Source organism: Phaenicophaeus curvirostris, chromosome 8 (genome assembly GCF_032191515.1).
Source record: "Phaenicophaeus curvirostris isolate KB17595 chromosome 8, BPBGC_Pcur_1.0, whole genome shotgun sequence".
Classification (NCBI taxonomy): Eukaryota; Metazoa; Chordata; class Aves; order Cuculiformes; family Cuculidae; genus Phaenicophaeus; species Phaenicophaeus curvirostris.
Window position 1 is genome coordinate 10,842,329 of NC_091399.1, and position 22,147 is coordinate 10,864,475.

The following is a 22,147-nucleotide window of genomic DNA, read 5'->3' on the forward strand; positions in this document are numbered from 1 at the left end:
AATGCTCCCTAGAGCCGAAGCCTGACCCAACGGCATGGCAAGCCAGTGAAGCCGCCAGCTGTGGGTTTGCACTCCAGTCACGAAAGGAAAATCCTCTGGGTTGCACCACATGCCTCTTAGCCAGCTCAGCCAGTCCAGCATGTGCACGGCAGCACCTGGCCAGCCCTCCCACCCTACAGCAGTCATGAGCTTTGCCGTGGCTGCAGGACCGCAGGCAGGTGGAACACTGGCATGGACAGGATTTGGGGTGATGAGGGCTGTTTGAGCTGTACCAAAACATCTTAGCTCCACTTTTTCCCAAACACAGGGTGCTTTTTGTCCAAGCAGTTCTTACAGCCATTAGGGTCTTCCTCTCCAGGAGGAGTATGGCAGCAACTCTGCATCTGTGGCTTGTTCCCACATTCATGTGTATTCCCAAAGTTGCTCATGGCTCACTTGCAGGACCCTCCATGGGCTTCATGGTGTCACCTGCCATCACCAGTGCAGAGCCCCACTGAGGCACAGACTGCCCTGCTGCCCTCTCACCTCTGTTCTGCTTCTCTCCACCTCTGCCAACAAGACCTTTGCTCACTTCTTGTGCCTGTCATATGTACCATTCCTCTGAGCATGGGTGCCAGCCCAGCGATAGGAAGGATGAGATGGGTGCTTTCTCCTTGGTTTGTCCCACAGCAACTCCGCCCACTGGGAAGGACCCAAGTGGACGTTGTCTGTGTACACTGCCTGTCATGCTGCCTGTCCTGGGTGCTTGCCAGACACAGAGCACCGCAGCTTTCCCACTAATATCAACAAGCCAGTCTTGACTGAAATGCCATGGCTTGACCCTGGCACGCTCCCGCCCTCCCCTGTGCCTGGCAGCACAGTTTGGCTGGGCCGGAGCACAGCAGGGGCAAAGTCCAGGGCTGCACAGCCTCTTGTGGCCACCAAGGGAGAAGGGAAGGTTCAAAGGCAACCTGCACAGAGGTTTCATAGCACAGCGGTGGGGTCAAGAGCTGGGAGAAGCCTCCTGTCCCTGTTGTCCTTGGGCAGGCCCTGCAGAGCTTCCAAAAGAGCCAAAATCCAGCTGAGAGTGGAGCAGGGAGGGTAGCACTGCTATTGCTGCCTCCTTGCCATCCCTGTGCTGATCTCACGCCCGGTAAGAGATACTTTCGATGCTTTTCTACGGGCAGGCACAGAGTGTGGGTTGGCAGCTTGGTGCCTCTGCCCCAGGCATAGATCAGCCTTTGCTAACAGCGAGGGATAGAAAGCTTTATTGCGCTTGCTGCAAACATACTAGGAGTTTTAGAAGGTTAAAACCATTTCATCTGCAGAGCCTGGCCTCTCCACAGCCCTTTGTCTTGCTCAACTCCAGGGCAAGGCTCCCTGGACACGAGAGAGAGCAAATTTCCCCTGCAGCTCTTAGGGTCTGTCTGGCTGCAAGCATGCTGGGAGCCAGCAGTGCACTCCTGAACCGCCTGGTCTGTGCCTCCTGCTGCCTGGGAGACCCTTTTCCTAGCCAGCCCCCACTGCTCTTCTCACCGGGGTCCTGCTGACCCCAGGACTCCGATGACCCAGGAGCAAGCCACAGCTATGGGGACACTATGCCAACATGCCCAGCCCAGGGGCACAGGGGACGTGGGCAACACGGTGCTTGGTGCCACCAGAGCAGCTGGAGCCGCCTGTACCCCAGGTACCAGCATAAACAGGGTTAGGCTGATCCTCATAATCCCAGAGGTAAAAGTTGAGGACAGCATTTGTCTAACCAGCGTGCATGCCACAGCAACCGCCTGTGTCCCTGCCTCTCCTGCAACCCCCTGTCCCCAGTCTACTCAGATGATGGGTCCTAGCAAGGTGCCTGGGATGGCCCTTACCCTACCATCCAAGGCTGCAGAGAGAGCTGCTCCCAGCAAAGCCAGCGAGGTGGCTGGGAGCCAGCCAGGCACTGGCTTCCTCTCCCCAGCCCGATGGGAGGCGTGACGGAAGAGGAGGCCCTGCTGGAGTTAGGCTGCTGTCTGGCGTCATGGCTCAGGGCAGCCCAGCAGAGACCTTCGCGCAGCTCCCGGCCTGCTCCTGCAGCTGCAGGTTGGTTAAGGCTCTCCCCATGGGCTGCGGGCACAGAGCAGGCACTGGGTAGTGCAACGGGCATCTCCCCAGGGAACGAGCTGGGCCAAGGGCAGGCAAAGAGACCACTGCAGATGCAGGAGGGAGCCAGTGGTACTCAAGGCAGGGCACGGCATGCTGAATTTCCTTCATTGCCAGGACTGGGCACGGGCAGGGAGATTTCAAGACTCCCTGGCGCTTGGTAGCATTTCTCCCTGTGGCCTCCAGAGACAATGTCACGGCAGTGCAAAACCCCAGCAATGGCCAGATCACTTGGTGGAGCGGAAGCTGCCTCTCAGCTTAGCAACTCTTTGGAGCACAGGGACAAAATTTTGTATGGCTGCCCCCCTCACCTCTCAGTCCCACTCTCCAGCACTGTCCCCAGGCAGAGACCCAGCAGTGGAGGGCAGCATGGCAAAGAGGGTGGCCATCATTGGAGGGGGCAGCAGCGGGCTGTGTGCCATCAAAGCCTGCCTGCAAGAGGGGCTGGAGCCCATCTGCTTCGAGAGGACCGGAGACATCGGAGGGCTCTGGAGGTTTGAGGTAATACCTGCAATCTGCACATCATACTGGGGGGCAGCATGGCTGTGATGGGGTCCTTGAGGGAGGCTGAGGGCAGTGGCTCCACACAAAGGGCGACCACATCAGCTCCAGCCATCCCTCCCCATCGCTGCCCCTGATCCAGCACTGAGCCGTTCCTCGCTCCCACAGGAGCACCCTGAAGAGGGCCGAGCTAGCATATACCGTTCTGTAATCATCAACACCTCCAAGGAGATGATGTGCTTCAGCGACTTCCCCGTCCCTGAGGACTTCCCCAACTACATGCACAACTCCAAGATCATGGAGTACTTCCGCATGTACGCCCAGCGCTTCAACCTGCTCCGCCACATCCGCTTCAGGGTGAGAGACGGGTAGTCTGGGGGATGGCAGTGGAGGGGCCGAGAGAGATAGGGTGCCTGACGCCCTCTCCCCTTGCTCCCAGACCAGCGTGCGCCGCATGGCCAAGTGCCCCGACTTCACCACCACGGGCCAGTGGGAAGTGGTGACGGAGAGTGATGGGAAGCAGGAGACGGCCGTCTTCGATGCTGTGCTGGTGTGCACTGGGCATCACACTGAGGCTCACCTCCCACTGAGCACCTTCCCAGGTACTGCACCATGGGCTGGTGCAAGGAGAAACCCCAGAAAGCTTGACCACATGAACCTCTCTTGTCCCTGCTGCTCCAACCTCAGCGTTTCTCTGCCTTGTTCTGACTCGGGGAGTGCTTCCACACTCCCAAAGAGGGGTATGGCAGAGTCATAGAGGGTCCCCACTTCAGTTTTTGAGGAGGTGACCCTCCAGCCCAGCACCAGGAAGCCAAGCATCCCTTTTCCCACCCACAGGCATTGAGAACTTCAAGGGCCGCTACCTCCACAGCCGAGACTACAAGGATGCCCGGGATTTCACAGACAAGAGGGTTGTTGTCATTGGGATTGGGAATTCAGGGTCAGACCTGGCCGTGGAGATCAGCCAAACAGCCAAGCAGGCGAGTGGTGGGAGCAGGGTCCTGGGGCACAGGGCAGCTCCCCGTTGGACACTGCCAGCTCCATGAGGACACCAGGACCAAGGTGCTGGCACAGCTGCCACTCCCTTCCAGCAATCGCTGCATTCGGCACTCCCAGTTGTCAGCTGCAGCTGTGACTCGATCCCACACAGACACACCAGTTTCCATCCCCAAGAGCTGGGCTGGGGCTGCCTCTGGTGCTCTTCCCTACCTGCCCCTGCCAGTTGCCCACCCCTGGCTCCCTTTGCCTTCTGGGTCTTTGCCCGGAGGGCAGCATGAAGAGGAGTGATCCCAGGGCAAGGACATGCTCTCCAGGACTGTCACAGACTTCAGGAGGCAATGCTTCCTTCCTCACATAGGTCTTCCTTAGCACCCGCCGAGGCGCATGGGTCCTCAACCGTGTCGGAGATGAGGGTTACCCCATCGATACTGTCTTAACCACTCGCATGAATACATTCCTGAAGGACCTGCTGAGCCTGTCCATGACGAACAACTACATGGAGAAGCGGCTAACTGCGAGGTTTGACCATTCGCACTACGGCCTGAAGCCAAAGCACAGGTGCCAGCAAACACTCCTCCTGCCAAGTAGGGCCCCCCTGGTTTCTGCTATGTCCAGTTCCATTTGGCCATTTCCACGAGGCCTGTGCCTGGGCTAGGGCTGAGGCACCAGCCCTGGAAAGCTATTTAATAACTGTGGGATGCCCAGGCAATGCTTGAGGGAGCGATCACTGTCCCTTCTGGGAACTCTTGGTGACACCACAGCAGCAGCTGCCAAGCATCCCTGGGGAACCAGGCCCATTGGTCATGAGCATCCTTGGGGCTGAGCATCCCTGGGAATGAGCATCCTTGGAGCAGGGAGCAGTGGCCAAAGCAGGACGTGGAGGAAAGACTCCGCACCACGGAACTCTGATTGTTCCTTGTGCCTTTCAGGGTCTTTGACCAGCACCCAACCATCAACGATGACCTGCCCAACCGCATCATTTCGGGCAGAGTGCTGGTGAAGCCAAACATCCAGAAGTTCACGGAGACATCTGCCATCTTTGATGATGGCACCAGGGAAGATATCGATGTTGTGGTCTTCGCCACAGGATACAGTTTCTCATTCCCCTTCCTCGCGGGTTATGTGAAGGTGGTGGAAAACCAGATTCCGCTCTACAAATTCATGTTCCCCCCTCACATGGAGAAACCGACTCTGGCTTTCATTGGCCTCATACAGCCCCTAGGTGCCATCATGCCCATATCTGAGCTCCAGTGCCGTTGGGCCACTCGTGTCTTCAAGGGTAAGTGAGGCAAACCTTCTCTGTGGCTTCAGGCTGAGCATGCACAGCAAGCCCAGCCGCATTTAGGAAGCAGCAGCTGGCTGTGCCATCCTGGCTGCAGGTGATGGCACAGCCACCTTGCAGCCGTCATAGCGAGCCAGGCTTTTGCCTGAGCAGCAGAAGGATATCTGTACCCTGAGCCCCACAAGCTGCTCCTTCCTATCCCAAGGAGCTTGGACATGCCTCGGGTGCCAAACCTCCAACCGCAGTGGTGCTGGCAGGGGCACGCAGGCAAGGGCTGCACCACAATGACCACTGTTGCCAGCGAAGTGCAGCACCCCGTAGCTGTGGCTCATTCTCCCTAGGGCTGAACAAGCTGCCCCCACGGCAGGACATGGAGGCTGACATCAAGCAGAAGAAAGAAGCAATGGCAAAGAGGTAAGACCCCGCCAGGAATGGGGAGAGGGACAGTTTGGGCATGGCTGTTCATGGGCACCTGATTTGGCCATGCCAAGACTTGGCAGGGATGCACTTTGCCACACTACCTTGACCCTACTAATCCTTCCCAATGGTGGTTCATCCACTACTGCTTTGCCAGTGTGTGGGGCATCTGCCAGCTCTGCCATCAGTGCCTGCTTGCCCTCTCTGCCCACAGGTACGTGAAGAGCCAACGGCACACCATCCAGGTGGATTTCATCCCCTACATGGATGAGCTTGCAAGCCAGATTGGGGTGAAGCCCAACCTGCTCAGACTCCTCCTCACCGACCCCAGGCTGGCACTGGAGGTGTTCTTCGGGCCCTGCACACCGTACCAGTACCGCCTGCAGGGGCCGGGCAAGTGGGCAGGTGCCCGGGAGGCCATCCTCAGCCAGCGGCAGCGCATCATCAAGCCCTTGCAGACGCGGCATGTGGAGGAGTGCCCCATGGACCCTGCCATGCCCCTTGTCTTCAAGCTGGTTGGGGCTGTGGCCATCCTTGCTGTCATTTTTGCTTACTTGTAGGTGCCTGCTCCTGTTGCGCTGCCCACATGGAAGGGAGACTTCGTGGTGTACCAGTGGGGCTGGCTGGCCACCCCCTATCTCATGGCAGCCTGTGCACACCAGTGCTGACAGAAGCCCTCATCCTGCCCGGCACAGCCCCACTGCAGCCACAGTGCAAGCTTGAGATACATAAAGCTCCCTGGCTGCTAAAACAACACCTTAGTGCCTGCCCTGCACCATCTCCTGGAAAGCCACAACTGGAGATGGACAAGGAAACCAGCTCACACGCAAGGTAAAATCCAGCTCTCTCAGCCAGCACTTTCAACCTAGCAGGAATGCATCCTATAACCCGGCTGAGCTGTCACTGGCTACACTTACACAAGAGCAAAGCAGCAAAGAAACAACAGACTTTCTAACTGGATAAAAGTGTGTTAAACAGAGCCAAGTGTCTGTCTGTTACTGACACCACCCTGTCCCTCGGCATGCCGGGGGAACGTGTATAGGGTTTGGGTCAGCCTTGTGCTGGCAGCACAGCTCCAGCTCCACGGCAGCATGGGCTGCATGAACACACACGCATGCACGTGCCTGTATCTACAGCAAACTCACCTGGCCACAAGTGTGCACTGCCAGAGCTGTCACAGTGGCACGGCTCAGTGCCACCCTTGTCACCTGCATGCAGCCCCTCTGGAGGACAGCGGGGTGGGCTGGGGACCTGAGTGGTGACAGGGGGTCCTGGCCACAATACACTGAGGCTGGCATGGCTGCGAGCCCCCAGTGCCCTGAGCGTCCCTCAGTTTTGCTTTTCATGTCACAATCTGATGAAATCTGGAGTATGGCCACATCTCAGCCCCTGCACCCAGAAGTTGCGGAGCAGCATCAGCATCATTGAGCACTTACAGAACCTAAGCACTTACATTAAGCACTTAAGAGTCCCATGCGGAGGGCGGGCGTGGGCAGGAGGTGTGGCAGGGCAGCCGGTGATCACGTAGCTCAAGTCTGCAAGAAACACACCTTGTGTCACCGGAGCTGGCCTCAGTCGCCCGTGGGAAGCACAGGCACATCCAGCCCCAGCTGAGCAGTACGGCGCATCCCCCCGGATGTGACACGTCAGGCTCCGCACTCTCCACACGTGTTTCGTCCCCAGCATCGCTGCTACCCCGCACTGCAGACATGCTTGCCCGGCGAGTAGCCATCATCGGAGCTGGTGTCTCTGGCCTGTGCGCCCTGAAATGCTGCCTGGATGAAGGGTTGCTACCCACCTGCTTCGAGAAGAGCAGTGATATTGGCGGGCTCTGGCGCTTCGAGGTAAGCCCCGTGCCATGCCAGCCTGCCCCATGACAGCAGCATGGACGGGATTGAGATCAGTCTTTGGCAGCTAACGAAGCACCACTTCCCTGCTTTGCATGTGTGCAGCAGGTGGGTTTCCAAGGAAAACCACAGGGAAGAAAAACTGCTGCAGCAAAAGGAGGTACTTATGGTGCCAGCTGGTGTGCTGGCCACATGGGTCCCATCTCCTTCCTTCCCACCAGCAGCAGGAAAGACCCTCTCCAAGGACCTTACCCCAGGACTCACTCCTTCAGTTCAGCCTTGCTTCTTCTCTGCCTTTCCTCCTCGGTCTCATCTATCCCTTCCTCTGCTGCTTTGCTCACATTCCTCTCCAGCCCTTTCCTACCCATCCTGGTCCCTGTCCTGCCTGGCTCCTCCCTGAGAGTCCTAGTTGCTCCTTTCCCTGTTTCTATGCCTCTCATCCACGCAGAAGCACTGAGCACTGCTTCCTCTGGGCCTTGGCTCTCTCTCCCTGTCTCGGGGGAAGCCGGGAGTTCATTTCTGCCCCCATGTAACAAGGCTGCTGAATTTTCCCCTGGAACTCACTGAGAATAAGACAAGGTTTCTCATCATGCCCTGATATGTGGTTGGGAGAGTGTGTGGGACACACATGCACCACGTCATCGTGGAGTCTGGGGTGGCTCTGCTGGTTCTGCCTGTGGTGGGTCTGAACTGGGGTTGGCGGAGCAGAGCCAGGGCAGCAACACCTGGCTGCCAGGGTAGAGACCCTGTGAGCAGGAGCGGCCACTCAGCTGGAAGCACCAGAGCTGGCTCAGCAGCCAGCGAGACCTAATGTGGCAACCAGGGCAATGGCACCATAGGCAGCTTTGGAAACGTATTGCCTCATCGCAGCTAGGGGTGGGCATTGGGCAACTGAAACACAAGACCCCACAACCCGCTGTCTACCTTGCATGGCCCACACCAAACCACACCTTACCCTTCCCTGTTTTGCAGGGTGAATGCTCATGGCTGCAAGAGAGTGCTGGGTTTGGGGATGGAGGCTACACCCACCTGTGGCTTAATCCTGGATCCCCACAGGCACGGCAGGGCAGGCAGGCAGTCCTGAGGTCCCTGTGCCAGCACTGAGCCGTGCCCTGCTCCCACAGGAGAACCCTGAAGAGGGCCGTGCCAGCATCTACCCTTCCCTCATCATCAATGCCTCCAAAGAGATTATGAGCTTCAGCGACTTCCCCGTCCCTGAGGACTTCCCCAACTACATGCACAACTCCAAGATCATGGAGTACTTCCGCATGTACGCCCAGCGCTTCAACCTGCTCCGCCACATCCGCTTCAGGATGAGAGACGGGTAGTCTGGGGGATGGCAGTGGAGGGGCTGAGGGACACAGGGTGCCTGACGCCCTCTCCCCTTGCTCCCAGACCAGCGTGTGCCGCATGGCCAAGTGCCCTGACTTCGCCACCACAGGCCAGTGGGAAGTGGTGACGGAGAGTGATGGGAAGCAGGAGACGGCCGTCTTCGATGCTGTGCTGGTGTGCACTGGGCATCACACTGAGGCTCACCTCCCACTGAGCACCTTCCCAGGTACTGCACCATGGGCTGCTTGCCTGCTCTTCTACACCCCTGGGAGCACCCTCCACACCTGCTCAGCCCCCATCCCATTCTGGCTGCTGCCAAAAATGCCTCCATATGTTAAGGCACGAGGTGGAATTGCATGGGCATATTTCTATCCCACCCATCTTGGTGGCCTGTCCTTGGTGGCTCTTGCTGTGCCGTCAGTGCTCCACCGAAGTGCCCTTATGGCACCTCTCCCACCACAGACAGGCTCCCTGAGCTGCTGGCCATGCAGTCGCTGGGCTCTCCAGTTCCTCTCTTGCTCTCCAGCAAAGCTTGAGAGATCAGTGTTCATGGTTGATTTCTCCTCTGGGTGCCAGACAAAAATGTCTAGAGGGCTTTCAGCTGTGGAGACCCTCTTTGGATGGGGAACATGCCAGAGCATACCACCACCAGGGTCTGGCAGGATGGGACATACCCTGGCTGCTCTTCTGCCTCTGATGCCTGGCATCAAGCAGGAACTGCAGGAGGATTTTATTATGGGAGCACAGAGGTCCCCAGTCCAAGTCCTGCTCCCAGACAGCCCCAAAGTCAGAGTAGGATGCTTAGGGCCACACTTAGCATCTCCCAAACTGGAGATGTCACTGTGTTTCTGGATACCATCCCAAAGCTGCATTGCTCCTGTTGGGCACGCTGGTGCCAGTCTGTTCACAGAACACACTACTAGTCTGAGCAGAGGGACAGCAACCCTGTGCTCCACATCCATACCCAGTATGGTTTATGTCTCTCTTCCAGGGCTGGAAAATTTTGAGGGCTGGTACATGCACAGCCGAGACTACAAAAGCCCACAGCTCTTTTCAGGAAAGCGCGTGGTTGTGGTCGGCATGGGGAATTCAGGCACTGACATCGCAGTGGAGCTGAGCCACACGGCCAAGCAGGTGTGCTGGGAGAGCTGCCAGGGCTGGGATGCTTATTATTCAGACCCCAGAGGGCACGAAGCAACCCTGTGCCATCACCTCTGGGCTTCCCTCCCTCCAGCACCACAGCTGACCACCATCACCCTGTCCCCTCTCAGTGAGGGTGGCAGTTGTGGTCCCAGCATCCCATACTTCTCCTCTCGTTCCTGCCAGGTCTTTCTCAGCGCCAGGCATGGGACCTGGGTGATGCACCGGGTGGCAGACACTGGGTACCCCTTTGACTACACCTACATCAACCGCTTCTTTCAAATTTTGTATAATCTGCTGCCTAAAACCACCAGCAGCTACTTAATTGAGAGAAAGCTGAATGCCCGCTTCAACCACCCACTGTATGGCCTCCAGCCCAAGCACAGGTGAGCACCCCAGCAGCACCGCAGTGACCTGCCCCAGCACTGCCCAGGCTCTGCATAAGGTCTGTCTGTGCCTTCCAGGGTCTTTGAGCAGCATCCAACCGTCAACGATGACCTGCCCAACCGCATCATTTCGGGCAGGGTGCTGGTGAAGCCAAACATCCAGAAATTCACAGAGACGTCTGTCATCTTTGATGATGACACCAGGGAAGACATTGATGCCGTGGTCCTTGCCACAGGATACAGTTTCTCATTCCCCTTCCTCGAGGGCTACGTGAAGGTGGTGGAGAACCAGATTCCGCTCTACAAATTCGTATTCCCCCCTCACATGGAGAAGCCAACACTGGCTTTCATCGGCCTCATCCAGCCTCTAGGTCCCATCATGCCCATATCTGAGCTCCAGTGTCGCTGGGCCACCCGTGTCTTCAAGGGTAAGTGAGGCAAGGTCGGGGGATGCAGTCAGGCTCCCTTGGTCACAGCAAGGCCAATACATTCAACTAGTAGCATCACCTTGCACACTGCCTCCTGCTATTCTCCTTTGTTGTACTCCTTTTGCTTATTCATAGAAACTAAAAACAGTGCTACATTTTGATGAGCCTTGTGCTCATTTCTTGTGGGGGTGGGGGGAGGGCACTAACAGGTACCATTGCCTGCAAACCACCCTCTTCCTCTCTTTTCCTGCTGTTGCTTTCTTTGCCTGTGCTTCCCCTTTTGCTCCTGCTATGGTGGCAGTCCCCAAAGCCTTTTGTATGCTAGGCTGCAGAGTCAGCTTGACCATGGCAGGAACATAGCCTTCCCTCCAGCCACAGCCTCCTCTTCCTCAGGGCTGCAGAAACTGCCGTCAATGGCCAGCATGCTGGCTGATATCACACAAACCAAGAAGAAAATGGCTGCACGGTAAGAACTCCGTATAGGTATCACCCCTGCAACAATTACCCCTGTGACTTGCGCTTCTAGCCTGCCTGCCCTCCCTGCCCACAGGTACGTGAAGAGCCAGCGGCACACCATCCAGGTGGATTTCATCCCCTACATGGATGAGCTTGCAAGCCAGATTGGGGTCAAACCCAATCTGCTCAACCTCTTCCTCACGGACCCCAGGCTGGCACTGGAGGTGTTCTTCGGGGCCTGTACACCGTACCAGTACCGCCTGCAGGGCCCGGGCAAGTGGGCAGGTGCCCGGAAGGCCATCCTCACCCAGCGGCAGCGCGTCCTCCGGCCCCTGCAAAGCAGAGTCGAGGACGGTTCTTCCCGCTCCAGCATCCTGGCCCGCATCCTCAAGATCTTCTTCAGCATCAGTTTGATTTTGACCACCCTTGCCTACGTCTCACTCTCTCCTTAAGCTACAATGAAAGAGGAACTGGGTCCTCCTAGCAACCTTCTTCCTTCCACCCTTCCCTTGGGCTTGGGTGCTTCTGTAGTCGCATGCTATGTCTGCCGCCACACCAGAAGGTGCCGAGGGAGTTGATTCCTTGAAGGCACAGCCTGTTCTATCCCACCTTCCTGCTGTGCCAGGGTTATACGAGGCCTCACTGAGGGCTGCTCTGAGCAGCCCTCCTCTTCCCTAAATTAATCAGTCCTCTTTCCCTAAATCCCAGCCTGACAGATCTGCAAGGTCTACCCATGGGCTAGGGCACTGCAGGGGTGGCAGGGAGATGAGGAACTTCCCTGGCCAGGGGACTGTGGGAAAAGGGCAATAAAGTTTGTTCCTATGCCAAGAGGACCTGGGACCACACTGCGTGGGCTCTGCCTGTGTCTGTCCTGCCCACCCGGGGCCTGGCCAGCCCACGGGAACCACTCTGGCTGCTCACACCCCACAGCTTGCCCCACAGCCCATGTGCTTGCCCCCCACAGCCCCACAGCCCGGCTGCCTGCCCCCCACAGCCCCACGGCCCGGCTGCCTGCCCCCCACAGCCCCACGGCCCGGCTGCTCGCCCCCCACAGCTCGGCTGCTCACCTCCCACAGCCCCACAGCCCGGCTGCTCGCCCCCCACAGCCCCACGGCCCGGCTGCTCGCCCCCCACAGCCCCACGGCCCGGCTGCTCGCCCCCCACAGCCCCACGGCCCGGCTGCTCGCCCCCCACAGCCCCACGGCCCGGCTGCTCGCCCCCCACAGCCCCACGGCCCGGCTGCTCGCCCCCCACAGCCCCACGGCCCGGCTGCTCGCCCTCCACAGCTCCACGGCCCGGCTGCTCGCCCCCCACAGCCCCACGGCCCGGCTGCTCGCCCCCCACAGCTCCACGGCCCGGCTGCCATCGCCCTTAGCTCTGCCCTCAACCAAGACGGCCTCCCCGCGGCCGCGGCGGGGGTGAAGCCGCGTTACCACTCAGCGCGCGCGCGCCAGGCCGGCCACCCTTAGCCGCGAGGGGCGAGGCTGCCCTCAAGAAGCATGGCGGCCGCCCGGCACCGGGTCCGCGCGCGGGGGCGGGGCGGAGCGCCCCGCGGGGACGGCGGCGGAGCGTGTCGCCATTTTGCGCGGCGGCGGAGAGCGCGGCGGCGGCGGTGGCCAGGTGGGGCGGGGGCCGGGGGGCAGCGGGGCCGGGGGACCGCGGGGAGCGGGGTCAGCGGGACTGGCAGCCGCCGCCGCCTCGCGGTGACCTGTCGGGAGTGGCTGTGACAGCCCTGCCGCCGCCTGGCGGAGCCCCCGTCCCGGCCGCGCCCGCCTGGCGAGAGCCCGGGGCTCGTCCCGCCGCCTCGAGCCGAGCTCCGGCCCTTCCCCGCCGGCGGGCGCCGCGGCTCGTGTCAGGGTCCGCTGGGCAGCGCCGGGCGGGAGGCCGTGGCGGCCGGGGCTCGAGGGACCAAGTTGCTCCCGGGGAAACTACGATTGGATTGCAGAAGACAATTTTTTGCCATGAGAACAGTTAAACGTTGGAGTAGTCTCCCCGGGGCAGTGGTGGATTCCTCTGCGCTGGACGCTTCTAAGGCTCAGCTTGACAGGGTGCTGGGCCATCTCATTTAATCCGTATACCACCCAAAAAAGTTGGACGAGATGATCCCTGAAGGGAACCTTCCAGGTGGTTCCCATCCAACCTGGCATTGTATGATTCTGTGTAATGTGCCATAAAGAAACCACTGCTGGGGAGAAACCTCAGGAGGCGCTGAGAGAGCGTGACCTGTAAGGGGCAGTCAGAGAGACTGGGATCTTTGTAGAGGAGAGAAAGGATGGATACCTTTCACATCTGTCAACATCAGCACATATCTCTCAGGTCTGTCTTGGCCCTTCCTGCCTTCTCCCTGTAGGTAAGAAGTAAGGGGGCTTCAGTGGAGATACTAGGGTAGAAGCTCCTCAGCAGCAGGTCTGGTGGGACGGGGGCAGGTTTTGTGAGGAGCCAGCTGAGCCCACTCCAGGGCAGAGGGAGAAGATGTCCAAAGAAGCAGTGCAGCTCATCTGACCCGGATCTTCAGGTGCGCTCACTGGGTGGGGGTGGCCGTATGTGTTAGCTGCATTCTGGAGCTGCCTCTTAGCCCTCAGGATTTAAGAAATACTGTAGTAATTGCTCTGTAATATTCTAAGGCCTGGCTTTGGCTGGCGGCTTTGCCTGGCACCCTTTGCATAACTTGATCTGCCAAACAAATCCCCAGATGTCACAGTTAAGTACGTGAAGCAAGGCTGGCTGTCCTCTTGCCTTGTCCTGCAGAGCCCTTGATTGGTGCAGTAAGCTGAAAGCTGCAAAATAAGCCTGGGATGTGGGCAAAAACCCTGATCCATCTCAGCTGCTGGAAGCTGGGTAAGGCCTGACAAGCCCCAAGTAGCTTGCAGTGGCTTTGTTGTTTGTCCTAAAGGGTGTGTAGTTGTTCATAGCTTGGCACTTTGTGGCCAGTTCTTCTGCTTTGCCTTCTCTGAGCTGTGTGAGATCAGGGATGACAGCCCATCTCCAGCTGCAGAGTGGCACTGATGTGGCTGGGAATGTTCTTCCCTTGTCATGTGCCTCTGGCTGGTCAGGCAAACACCGGAGCACTTGGGGTGGTGCTCCTGGGTAGGGTCACAACAAGCAGACCTCCTCACTGCGCTTGTGCCACAGCTGATGAGGTAGCTTGCCTGGTGAATCATAAGTGAATGCTATGGAGAGCTGAGCTTTTTGCAAACACCACTACATTAGCCCCACACCTTGGCCAAGCTCCAGGTTGGACAATTCCACTTGGACACTTTAAATGCTCCCTGTCACCTTTGTCAGGCACAAGTCTCTGCTCTTCTGCCTGAAAGCTCTTGGAGACTTGTTGGGAGCTGCAGAACAGCTGCTACTTTCACTCTACGGGTGTTTTCTTGCTGGGTGTAGGAGATCTGTCTGTAGAGCCTGATTGTGGGACTGTGAAAGAGCCTCTGTTAATGCCAAGTAATTGATTTGTCAGTAAAGGTCGGCTTTATTTTTCCTGTCAAGTGCCAGCTGCTGAGGGCTTGTGTGGGACACAGCGTAACTAGTGCTGGTCTGGAGTATAACGATTACTAGCTTAACTAGGGTGATGGTTTGTAAGGATACAGCTATAATTAGGTCAGGCTGTCTTATTTGTTGAATTCCCCTTCAGCTCCTAAACTTGGCAGTGGGAATGAACTCTAGGCCTTTTTAAGGAGTGCTGTCAGTCTTCCCTGGCAGAGGGCACTGCAAACGGCGCCTTTGCTCCTCTCCTTGCTACCAGAGGTGGTGGGCACAGACACACTGTGTCCTCCCTCCCTTGCAGGCTGCTGAGCTGTCATGGGGAACACCACCAGCGAGCGTGTGTCTGGTGAACGTCATGGCTCCAAGTCCCACCGCTCGGATGGCTCTGGTGTCCCGCACCCCGCCAAGGAGCACCCGCACAAGATCATGGTGGGCAGCACCGACGACCCCAGTGTTTTCAGCTCCCATGACTCCAAGGTAGGGGCTGGCCACTGCCTTCCCTGTCCTGTGCTCTGGGGCCCTGGCTGGGGCCTCAGCTCACTGAATGTGCTGGACTGGGCTCCCAACCACATGAGGGGTCTGTGGAGAGCCGGGAGGCTGGAGGAACTGAGATGTGCAGGTGGGCTGGTAGAGTCTAGGGGGAAGGAATGTTGTCCTGGTTGTCTGTGTCTCAGTCAGGCTCTGGTTTTCTTTGCTCAGATTCCTGGGGACAAGGAGTTTGTGTCATGGCAGCCAGATCTGGAAGAGTCAGTGAAACCGTCCCAACAGGCTCGTCCCACTGTCATCCGCTGGGCTGATGGAGGCAAAGAGGTCTTCATCTCAGGATCTTTCAATAACTGGAGCACCAAGATCCCACTCATCAAGAGGTAGCCAGTCCCTCAGGTCACTCTATCCTCCATTGTGTTTTCCCGCCTCTGCCAATCACTGCTCAGTTTGCTCACCTGGCTTTTCTCAGTTCACCCAAGCTAGAGGGTCTGTCTGAGCACAAATACACAGTCAATTTCTTCCCTGGGTGCTGCTGTGTGGTGGTGGTAAGTTGTGAAACAGAGGGGCAGGGCAGGATAAGCTGCTTGCTTGGGCAGTTGGACATCACGCAGCACCTAGTCCTGGCAGCAGAGCACTGCCTGAGTATTCAGGCAGGCCCCTGGAAGCTGTCAGCTTGTCCCTTGGCTGCAGCCTTACTCCATGCCTGCTTGTGTTGTTGATAGCGGGGGTTGTTTGTTTGTCCCCCATGTGTCTTCCTACCCTAACGATGTTCGTGCTGTTCTGCAATACATCTGTGATTTCTGTGGGAACAGCATGTAGGGCTCTGTAATCCCAGCAAATAATCTGGAATTGGTTTATCTCAACTGCAGGCTTAGCAGAGTTGCTACACTTGCTGCCCCTGTCTTGCAGAGTGGGCACAGGCTCAGATGTGTTGCCCATGCACCTTCTGCTGTGCGTCTTGCACAGGGTGTCTGCCATGCTGATTTTCCCTGGGCATGCAGGGCAGGTCTGCAAGCTGGACTGCCTCCTGCACTCCGTGCATCTGGACTCCAAGGGGTTTGAGCCACACTGGTGCTCGAATCGCTCACCCCTGTTGTATCCATGCCTCCAGTCACTGACAATGAGCAAGTCTAACTCTGCGTGAAGGTGGTGGGGTGGAGAGGCTGGGCAGTTTGTGAAAAAGTGTGTTCTCTGGGACACCATGGAAGAGCATCATCCATAGCATCAGTGGGGTAATGTGGTTGCATGTCTGTTCTCTCTGCACAGCCACAATGACTTTGTCGCTATCCTGGACCTCCCGGAAGGAGAGCACCAGTACAAATTTTTTGTGGATGGCCAGTGGGTCCATGATCCATCTGAGGTAATTCTCAAAGCTTTAGCCCTGCAGATCTTGCTTGCTTCAGGGGGACTAGAAATGGTGTAACTGTAGTAGGGAGGGAGCCGGTAGAGCCAGAGGGTATCTACCAAAACAAAAGGAGCATCTACATCCCTCTTGGGCTTAGACAAGTTGTGCAGGGTACATGTTGTCAAGGAACTATGGGGCAGGGAAACACCAGAAGGCCTTTAAGCCCCATTCAGAACTGCCTACACAGGAAGACAGGCCATGGGGTCAGCACTCACTTGCAGGTTCTCCTCCAAACTCAATCACATGGTAGCAGCATGGGAAGGAGAGGACACTTGCCCATCAGCTTGTAGTGGGATGGAAGATGAAAATAGGAGGTAATGTAGGAGGCTGGGAGCAAAGGGAAATCCTTCCAGGGTAAACAGCAGGGATCCGCATATAGAGCAGAGCTGATGCTGACCACTTATGTTCTGAGGTAATGGCACAGCAGGGACAGCTTGGGCTGAGAGGATCTGGGAAGCATTGCCTGTGCTTCAATTGGAGGTGGACATGGAAAGACTTTTACCTCTGTTCTCTCCAGCCTGTGGTCACCAGCCAAATGGGGACAATTAACAACCTGATTCACGTCAAGAAGTCCGACTTTGAGGTGTTTGATGCTTTGAAGGTGGATTCGCTGGAGAGCTCAGAAACCTCAGGTCGGGGTGAGTTTTTGTGGCATTACAGCTTTGCATGTGCTGTTTCCCACCTCTTCTCCTCTAAATCTCACTGCTCTGGGGGCAAGCACACACCCCTGAGCAGAGGTGTGGGCCTGCACCCCAGCCAAGCAGTGTTTATCAACATGTCCTCAGCAGCCCACAGGTGAGGTCTTCTCTCCATGGAGGGCTGTGCTGGTGTAACTTGTTCTGTGCTAGCACAGTCCCAGAGCAGGGTCAGTACCTGTGCGCGGCTGAGACAGCCGTTGCAGACTGGGGAATGCCAGCAACATCACCCTTTTCTGTCTGCTCAACTGTGAGTAAGTCATCCGATCTGGGGTACAAGCTAGGCGAGAGCAGGTTCCAGGTTATTTTCAGCAGCTGCTCTTGATTTTCATGCCAAGGTAATTTGTAGTAGTGCTGGTGCATCGGAAACTTCCCTCTCTGCTTGTGTTACAGCAGCAGGTTAGGTTACCACACAGACACCAGCTATGCTGGCTCAGTGTGCAGTGCTGGCAGATAGCTCAGCCATGTTTTGGTCCAGGGTGCTCTGAGTGCAGCCTGCTGTCCCTGGTACAAACCCTGCCTCAGACAGGGCTCCAGGTAGAGCTCAGCTCCACCTTTTCGCCCACCCTTGGTAGGAGATACTCCGTTGTGAGGAATCAAGCAGGCAGCAACAGCTTGAGGGAGATGAAGCCTGTCTGGGCTCTGGCTGTTCCAAAACGATCAGGTCAGATGTGGTTGGGAGGTATGGTGAGTCCAGCTCCCAGTGACCACAAGCTCCCGTAGTCCCTCACACGGGCTGAGCAGCTGCTGTCTGGACTTTGTGTCTGCCCTTTCTGGGACCTCTTCATCAGGCAGTTCTGTGGCTCCAAGGGTGTGCGAGTGTGCTGCTTGCTGTGCCTGTGCCCATCCCCCTGCTGCGAAGAGGCTCTTGGGGCAAGAGCTCTTGCCCATGGCTCTGGGGCAAGTGTGGGAGACTGACCCAGCTGTGCCGAGTGCCGTGCACAGGGGTCTTGAGGCAGGGTGCTTGTGTTGTATCAGTGCATGTACCGGCTTACAGCCCTACTTGGAAATGCCCAGGGCTTGTCTGGCTACTTGTTTTGCTGTGAAAAGGCTGAGTTGATACACAGCCATGGCTCGTGGAAGTTGTTTGTGCCTGAAAGACCCTGCTGGATTCTTCCTTCTTAGTGTCTTGGGAGCTCCTCTGTGCTTGCCAGTCCTACTTCAGCCATTTCATGTCTCCTCCCGTCTCTTCTCTTTAGACTTATCAAGCTCGCCACCTGGTCCTTATGGCCAAGAGATGTATGTGTACCGGCCTGAGGAGCGATTCAAATCCCCACCTATCCTCCCACCTCACCTCCTCCAGGTCATCCTGAACAAGGACACCAATATCTCGGTGGGTACCAGCATGCTGCCTGCACATAGAAAGCCACCGTGGGGCTGGAAGGGTAGTCATGTCTGCAGGGAGCCTGTTATCCCTCGGCTGGTGTCCTGGCCTTGCAGTTTCTTGGGAAAAGCATCAGTTTTCCCATTAACCCTGAGGGTTTGGCCCCTTGCTCTGCCTTGTGCTGAGCTGGGCTCTGTTCCTGCTCAGAGCAGCCAGAGGCTGCCTGAGGCAGCAGTTCCCTGTGATGGCTGGGCTGGGGATTAGGGCTCTGCCATTCCCTGTGACACTCCTCTTCTCCTAGTGCGACCCAGCGCTGCTGCCCGAACCCAACCACGTCATGCTCAACCACCTCTACGCACTCTCCATCAAGGTAAGGGCAGGTCCTGCCGGGCCACTGTGTGAGGGAGGGGAGCTGCAGCGGCTCCCAGAACCTGGACAGCTATGGGGTAGAGAGAGCACTGCAGGGCTGGGAGGACCCACACAAGGACAGCGTGGCTTCCTGGTGAGGTGTGGCACGTGCAGGGAGGTAGGCTGTGGTCTCCTTACAGCCCTCACTTCTCTGTAGCTGTGTCCCCACGGTGTGATGGCACTGAGCAGCCCTGGGCTCCCCTGTTGTGTACCAGACCCTTCCCTCGCTCTGCCCTGGCTCCCTGCTGTGGTTGTTGGATGTGTCCCACAGGCTGTAAGGCTCTGTGCAGCAAGAACGGGCTGGGGCTGCTCACTGAGCCCCCAGAGCCCTCCTCCTCCCGCTGGCTGCCTCAGGGTGCCATGCTGCTGGGTCTGAGCAGCCAGGCTGTGCTGAGCTCTCCTGCTGATGCTGTGTCTTTCGCAGGATGGCGTGATGGTGCTCAGTGCCACACACCGCTACAAGAAGAAGTACGTCACCACACTGCTATACAAGCCCATCTGAAACAGCGAGGGCCTTGCCAGCCCTCCCAAAGGACACAAAATGCCGCTTTGCCTGCACACGCTGGGCTGCAGGACTGTGTGTGAACTCCAGCCTCGAACCTGGCAAGGACACAGGCCTCAGCGATGAGCCCAGGGCCGCTGGGGCCTGTGGCACCATCCCATCCTGCTGGTGTGGTTTGATTTAACCCTTGGTTTCACCCACCTACAGCTCCCCTTGGCTTCTGTGAGCCCACAGGGCCACGATGTTTGCTGCTCCCTGGAATAGCTTTTCCTTGTGCCTGACAAGGGAAGGGCTGCACATGACCCGTCTTCTCCAGCCCGCATGGGCCCCCAGGCAGCCCTGGCGCTGCCCCCAGGAACATGTCCTTCATTGCGAAGGTTGTTGTGCTGTCCAGGTGATGAGCCTCCAAGGCCACCTTGATCACGAGGGGCTCTGGGACACGCCATCCTGCCCACAGTCCTGAGTATAGGGCTGCCCCCGAGCTTGTGATCCCCAGCTTCAAGGAGGGCTCTGTGCTCTGGCCACAGCCCCAGCCCTCTGCCGGGTTCAGCGTCGAGCCAGCGGGAGGAGGGCAGGGCTGGACGCTGCCACGCTTACCTGCTGCCGGGACAGCACTGACAAGGACTGAATGCCTGCCTCATTCCCACACGGACTCGCTTCTGTAGGGCAGGGCTGCCCTCCACAGCCCAGGGGGCACCTGCACATGCCCACACTGGAGGGGCCTGGGGGGAGCAGAGCAGGGCAGGCCCCCCAGGACCCTGGCTGCACTGCCTGCTGCCAGAGTAGTGCCCTGTGACAGGGTTTTCTCTATTTATTACAGTATGTATTGTTCTCACTGCTGCTGGCTTGGTGTTGGTGGGGACTCTGGAGCAGCAAGGGGAGGGAAGGGAGTACCTGGGGGTGCAGAGCTGACGTTGGGCCAGCACCTGGGGAGAGGGAGCCAGAAGCACCACAACCCAGAGGAAACCTTTATTGGGGGCTCTTCAGCCGCTGAACAGAACATGGCATTTCTTACATCTTCCTCCTGCACTGGGGCTCCAACATGCCTGGGGAGCCCCCTAAAATGCAGCTCTGATACCTTTATCTATATACATACATAAATCCATGATCGAGGACAGGTATGCAGCGGGATTACAAATGAGACGGAGTCCTGTGGCGAGAGGCGCGCAGAGTGGAGGGCTGATGCCCCACTCTAAGCACCATCAGCAGAGGGGAGTGAGTGCTGAAGCAGGGGGCAGGCAAAGCCCAAGCCAGCAGCTGCTGCTGCAGTGCCAAGCAAAGGTTGGCAGAGGGCACACAGCCACCATGGAAGCCCAAACCCACTAACTGCAGCACTGGGCACCCCAGGCCCTTACCCACCCCAGCTCTTGGCAGTAGTAGGGGCAGGGTCTGCTCCAGCCCTCTGGTGTGGCACAGCACGGCATGGCTTAGCAGCCAGTGGACTGTTCCGCAGCCGGGGCCATCACTCCCTGCCCTGTCTGGGGTTCACGCAATGGGCAGAGCCTGCTGGGCCTTCACCTGGTGAGAGAGCACGTGTGGCAGTGAGGGGGACGCTGCCAGGGCAGGCCAAGGAAATGGGTCCCTGTCATGCCCCAATGTTGTGCCCTTCAGTACCTGTCCCATGCCCACCCACAGGGCATCAAGGCTCTCCACGGCAGGGCCACCTGCCCTATCCCATGCTGGCTGCCGGGGCAGACTCACCTCCAGGTTCGTCCTGGCTTTGCGCAGCACTTTGTGGGTCCTGGTCACTGCGAGGGAGAGAGGGACAGGGTGAGTGAGGTCCCTGCACCTTGAAGCCATGCCAGGCACGCAGGCCCTGGCCAGCTTAGCTATGCTCCTCTCCGGCAGGATGCCCCACAGGCTTCGTACGTTGGCTCACAATAAAGTGCTCCATGCTGTCCTTGAGTTGGGCTGTGCTGCGCAGCCGCTCAGCTGTGCTCTGCAGAGCATCCTCCCTCTCAGAGAGCTGGGCTCGTAGTGCTGCGATCTCATCCTGCAGGGACTGCTCCTGGGACAAGATAAGCACAATGAGCAGCAAGCAAGCAGCCAGCCCTGCCAGCCCCCAGTCTAGTCCTTACCTTGCCCTGGTTTTTGGCAGGGCTGACGGGCAGCACAGTGATCCAGAAGGCAGCGAGGAGAGACGCACATTCCTCGAGGACGCGGTGCAGGGTGCTGGCACTTCCCCAGAGCTGCCCCGTGTGTGTCCACCCCAGGGCCTGTGGGAGAGGGGTGTGGGAGCAGGTGCTGCTTGAGCATCTGCATCCCACTTCATCTGGGGAACCGCCATGCCCAGCCCCACATGACAGGGCAGTACCAGCCCCCAGCCTGGACACTGCCTGCCACATGCCAGCCCTGCGAGGCTCAGGGCTGATGGTGGACTCACCAGTTGCTTTACACACCGTCCACAGAGCAGGGGCCATCTCCCTGCTGTCACCAGCCCTGTCTTGCCCACGCTTTACCTCCTTTCCTGGGAGCAGGCAGCCAGGGAGCCCGAGTGTGGGACGTGAGACACACATCAGCTCATGGGCCAGCATCTTCCCCTCTAGGATGTGCTGCTCCAGGGCCCGGTAGGTGTCCAGGCAGCCAACGACATGAGCCCCTGTCAGCCCCTCACTCTTCCTCATTGGTGGGTTTGCCCCACATGGCTCTGTGGGACAAGCAGGGCTGAGTGAGGACTCTGATCCCCTTGTGTCCCTCCCCATCCTGTCCCAGGAACTCGGCTCTCTCTATCCCTGCTCAGCAAGGGAGATGTCATGAATCTATCAGGTCTCTGCAGCCCTGAGGCTCACCTGTGGGCAAGCACTGGTACCCGTCATCCATCCGCCGGGCCACCGACGCATGAGAGGGCAGCGGGGAGAAGCGGGGAGCAGCTGAGTTCGTGCCAACATCCCGCACAGGAGGAGATGGGAAGCAGCCTGGAAGAAGAAGTGTCTGA

General features: G+C 58.1%; 4 protein-coding genes across 12 annotated transcripts in view; 3 read left to right on the forward strand and 1 right to left on the reverse strand.

Moving 5' to 3' along the window:
• Window positions 1–900: 900 nt before the first annotated feature.
• LOC138723430 (flavin-containing monooxygenase 5-like) lies at window positions 901–11,443 on the forward strand. Of its 5 annotated transcripts, none has more exons than XM_069862420.1 (10): window positions 901–1,132; window positions 1,937–2,058; window positions 2,450–2,619; window positions 2,788–2,976; window positions 3,059–3,221; window positions 3,457–3,599; window positions 3,977–4,176; window positions 4,548–4,897; window positions 5,242–5,314; window positions 11,001–11,443. In XM_069862420.1, exons 2-10 carry the CDS (start codon window positions 1,941–1,943, stop codon window positions 11,356–11,358), a joined length of 1,764 nt encoding a protein of 587 aa, XP_069718521.1. In that variant the 5' UTR covers window positions 901–1,132; window positions 1,937–1,940; the 3' UTR covers window positions 11,359–11,443. The 5 variants fall into 5 exon arrangements, with proteins under 5 accessions (XP_069718521.1, XP_069718523.1, XP_069718522.1 ...); XM_069862421.1 differs by lacking the exon at window positions 11,001–11,443 and adding an exon at window positions 5,532–6,296 and having other exon boundaries at window positions 905–1,132; XM_069862422.1 differs by lacking the exon at window positions 1,937–2,058 and having other exon boundaries at window positions 903–1,132; window positions 11,001–11,419.
• Window positions 6,953–10,026, forward strand: LOC138723433 (flavin-containing monooxygenase 5-like). Its single transcript, XM_069862427.1, has 5 exons — window positions 6,953–7,161; window positions 8,289–8,475; window positions 8,558–8,722; window positions 9,488–9,630; window positions 9,823–10,026. Exons 1-5 carry the CDS (start codon window positions 7,027–7,029, stop codon window positions 10,024–10,026), a joined length of 834 nt encoding a protein of 277 aa, XP_069718528.1. The 5' UTR covers window positions 6,953–7,026.
• Window positions 11,444–12,505: 1,062 nt separating the features above from the next.
• Window positions 12,506–20,047, forward strand: PRKAB2 (protein kinase AMP-activated non-catalytic subunit beta 2). 2 transcript variants are annotated; one of them, XM_069862425.1, is made up of 8 exons: window positions 12,506–12,526; window positions 14,694–14,869; window positions 15,092–15,258; window positions 16,145–16,238; window positions 16,801–16,921; window positions 18,178–18,311; window positions 18,604–18,672; window positions 19,135–20,047. In XM_069862425.1, exons 2-8 carry the CDS (start codon window positions 14,708–14,710, stop codon window positions 19,210–19,212), a joined length of 825 nt encoding a protein of 274 aa, XP_069718526.1. In that variant the 5' UTR covers window positions 12,506–12,526; window positions 14,694–14,707; the 3' UTR covers window positions 19,213–20,047. The 2 variants fall into 2 exon arrangements, with proteins under 2 accessions (XP_069718526.1, XP_069718527.1); XM_069862426.1 differs by having other exon boundaries at window positions 16,801–16,915.
• A 118-nt stretch (window positions 20,048–20,165) lies between these two features.
• PDE4DIP (phosphodiesterase 4D interacting protein) overlaps window positions 20,166–22,147 on the reverse strand; it is a 34,573-nt gene continuing 32,591 nt past the window's right edge. For 3 of the 4 annotated variants that reach the window (XM_069862417.1, XM_069862418.1, XM_069862419.1), the window contains 6 exons: window positions 22,002–22,127; window positions 21,672–21,859; window positions 21,291–21,428; window positions 21,082–21,220; window positions 20,914–20,960; window positions 20,166–20,730 (listed from right to left, as the gene is read on the reverse strand). In XM_069862417.1, coding sequence (XP_069718518.1) covers window positions 20,698–20,730; window positions 20,914–20,960; window positions 21,082–21,220; window positions 21,291–21,428; window positions 21,672–21,859; window positions 22,002–22,127 — 671 coding nt within the window. In that variant the 3' untranslated portion in view covers window positions 20,166–20,697. Of the gene's footprint in view, window positions 20,731–20,913; window positions 20,961–21,081; window positions 21,221–21,290; window positions 21,429–21,671; window positions 21,860–22,001; window positions 22,128–22,147 lie in introns of those variants that run through there. The other variant, XM_069862415.1, reaches the window with a different exon arrangement.

What these genes read in the sequence shown, in the direction of transcription:
- LOC138723430 (XM_069862420.1), top strand. Translation starts at nt 1,941, where the DNA reads ATGGGAGGCGTGACGGAAGAGGAGGCCCTGCTGGAGTTAGGCTGCTGT. An exon ending in TCAGCCAAACAGCCAAGCAG is followed by an intron (nt 3,600 to 3,976) that starts GCGAGTGGTGGG and finishes TTCCTCACATAG; the next exon opens with GTCTTCCTTAGCACCCGCCG. An exon ending in GGCCACTCGTGTCTTCAAGG is followed by an intron (nt 4,898 to 5,241) that starts GTAAGTGAGGCA and finishes CATTCTCCCTAG; the next exon opens with GGCTGAACAAGCTGCCCCCA.
- LOC138723433 (XM_069862427.1), top strand. Translation starts at nt 7,027, where the DNA reads ATGCTTGCCCGGCGAGTAGCCATCATCGGAGCTGGTGTCTCTGGCCTG. An exon ending in GCGGGCTCTGGCGCTTCGAG is followed by an intron (nt 7,162 to 8,288) that starts GTAAGCCCCGTG and finishes CTGCTCCCACAG; the next exon opens with GAGAACCCTGAAGAGGGCCG. An exon ending in TGAGCCACACGGCCAAGCAG is followed by an intron (nt 9,631 to 9,822) that starts GTGTGCTGGGAG and finishes CGTTCCTGCCAG; the next exon opens with GTCTTTCTCAGCGCCAGGCA.
- PRKAB2 (XM_069862425.1), top strand. Translation starts at nt 14,708, where the DNA reads ATGGGGAACACCACCAGCGAGCGTGTGTCTGGTGAACGTCATGGCTCC. An exon ending in TCAGCTCCCATGACTCCAAG is followed by an intron (nt 14,870 to 15,091) that starts GTAGGGGCTGGC and finishes TTCTTTGCTCAG; the next exon opens with ATTCCTGGGGACAAGGAGTT. An exon ending in GGGTCCATGATCCATCTGAG is followed by an intron (nt 16,239 to 16,800) that starts GTAATTCTCAAA and finishes TGTTCTCTCCAG; the next exon opens with CCTGTGGTCACCAGCCAAAT.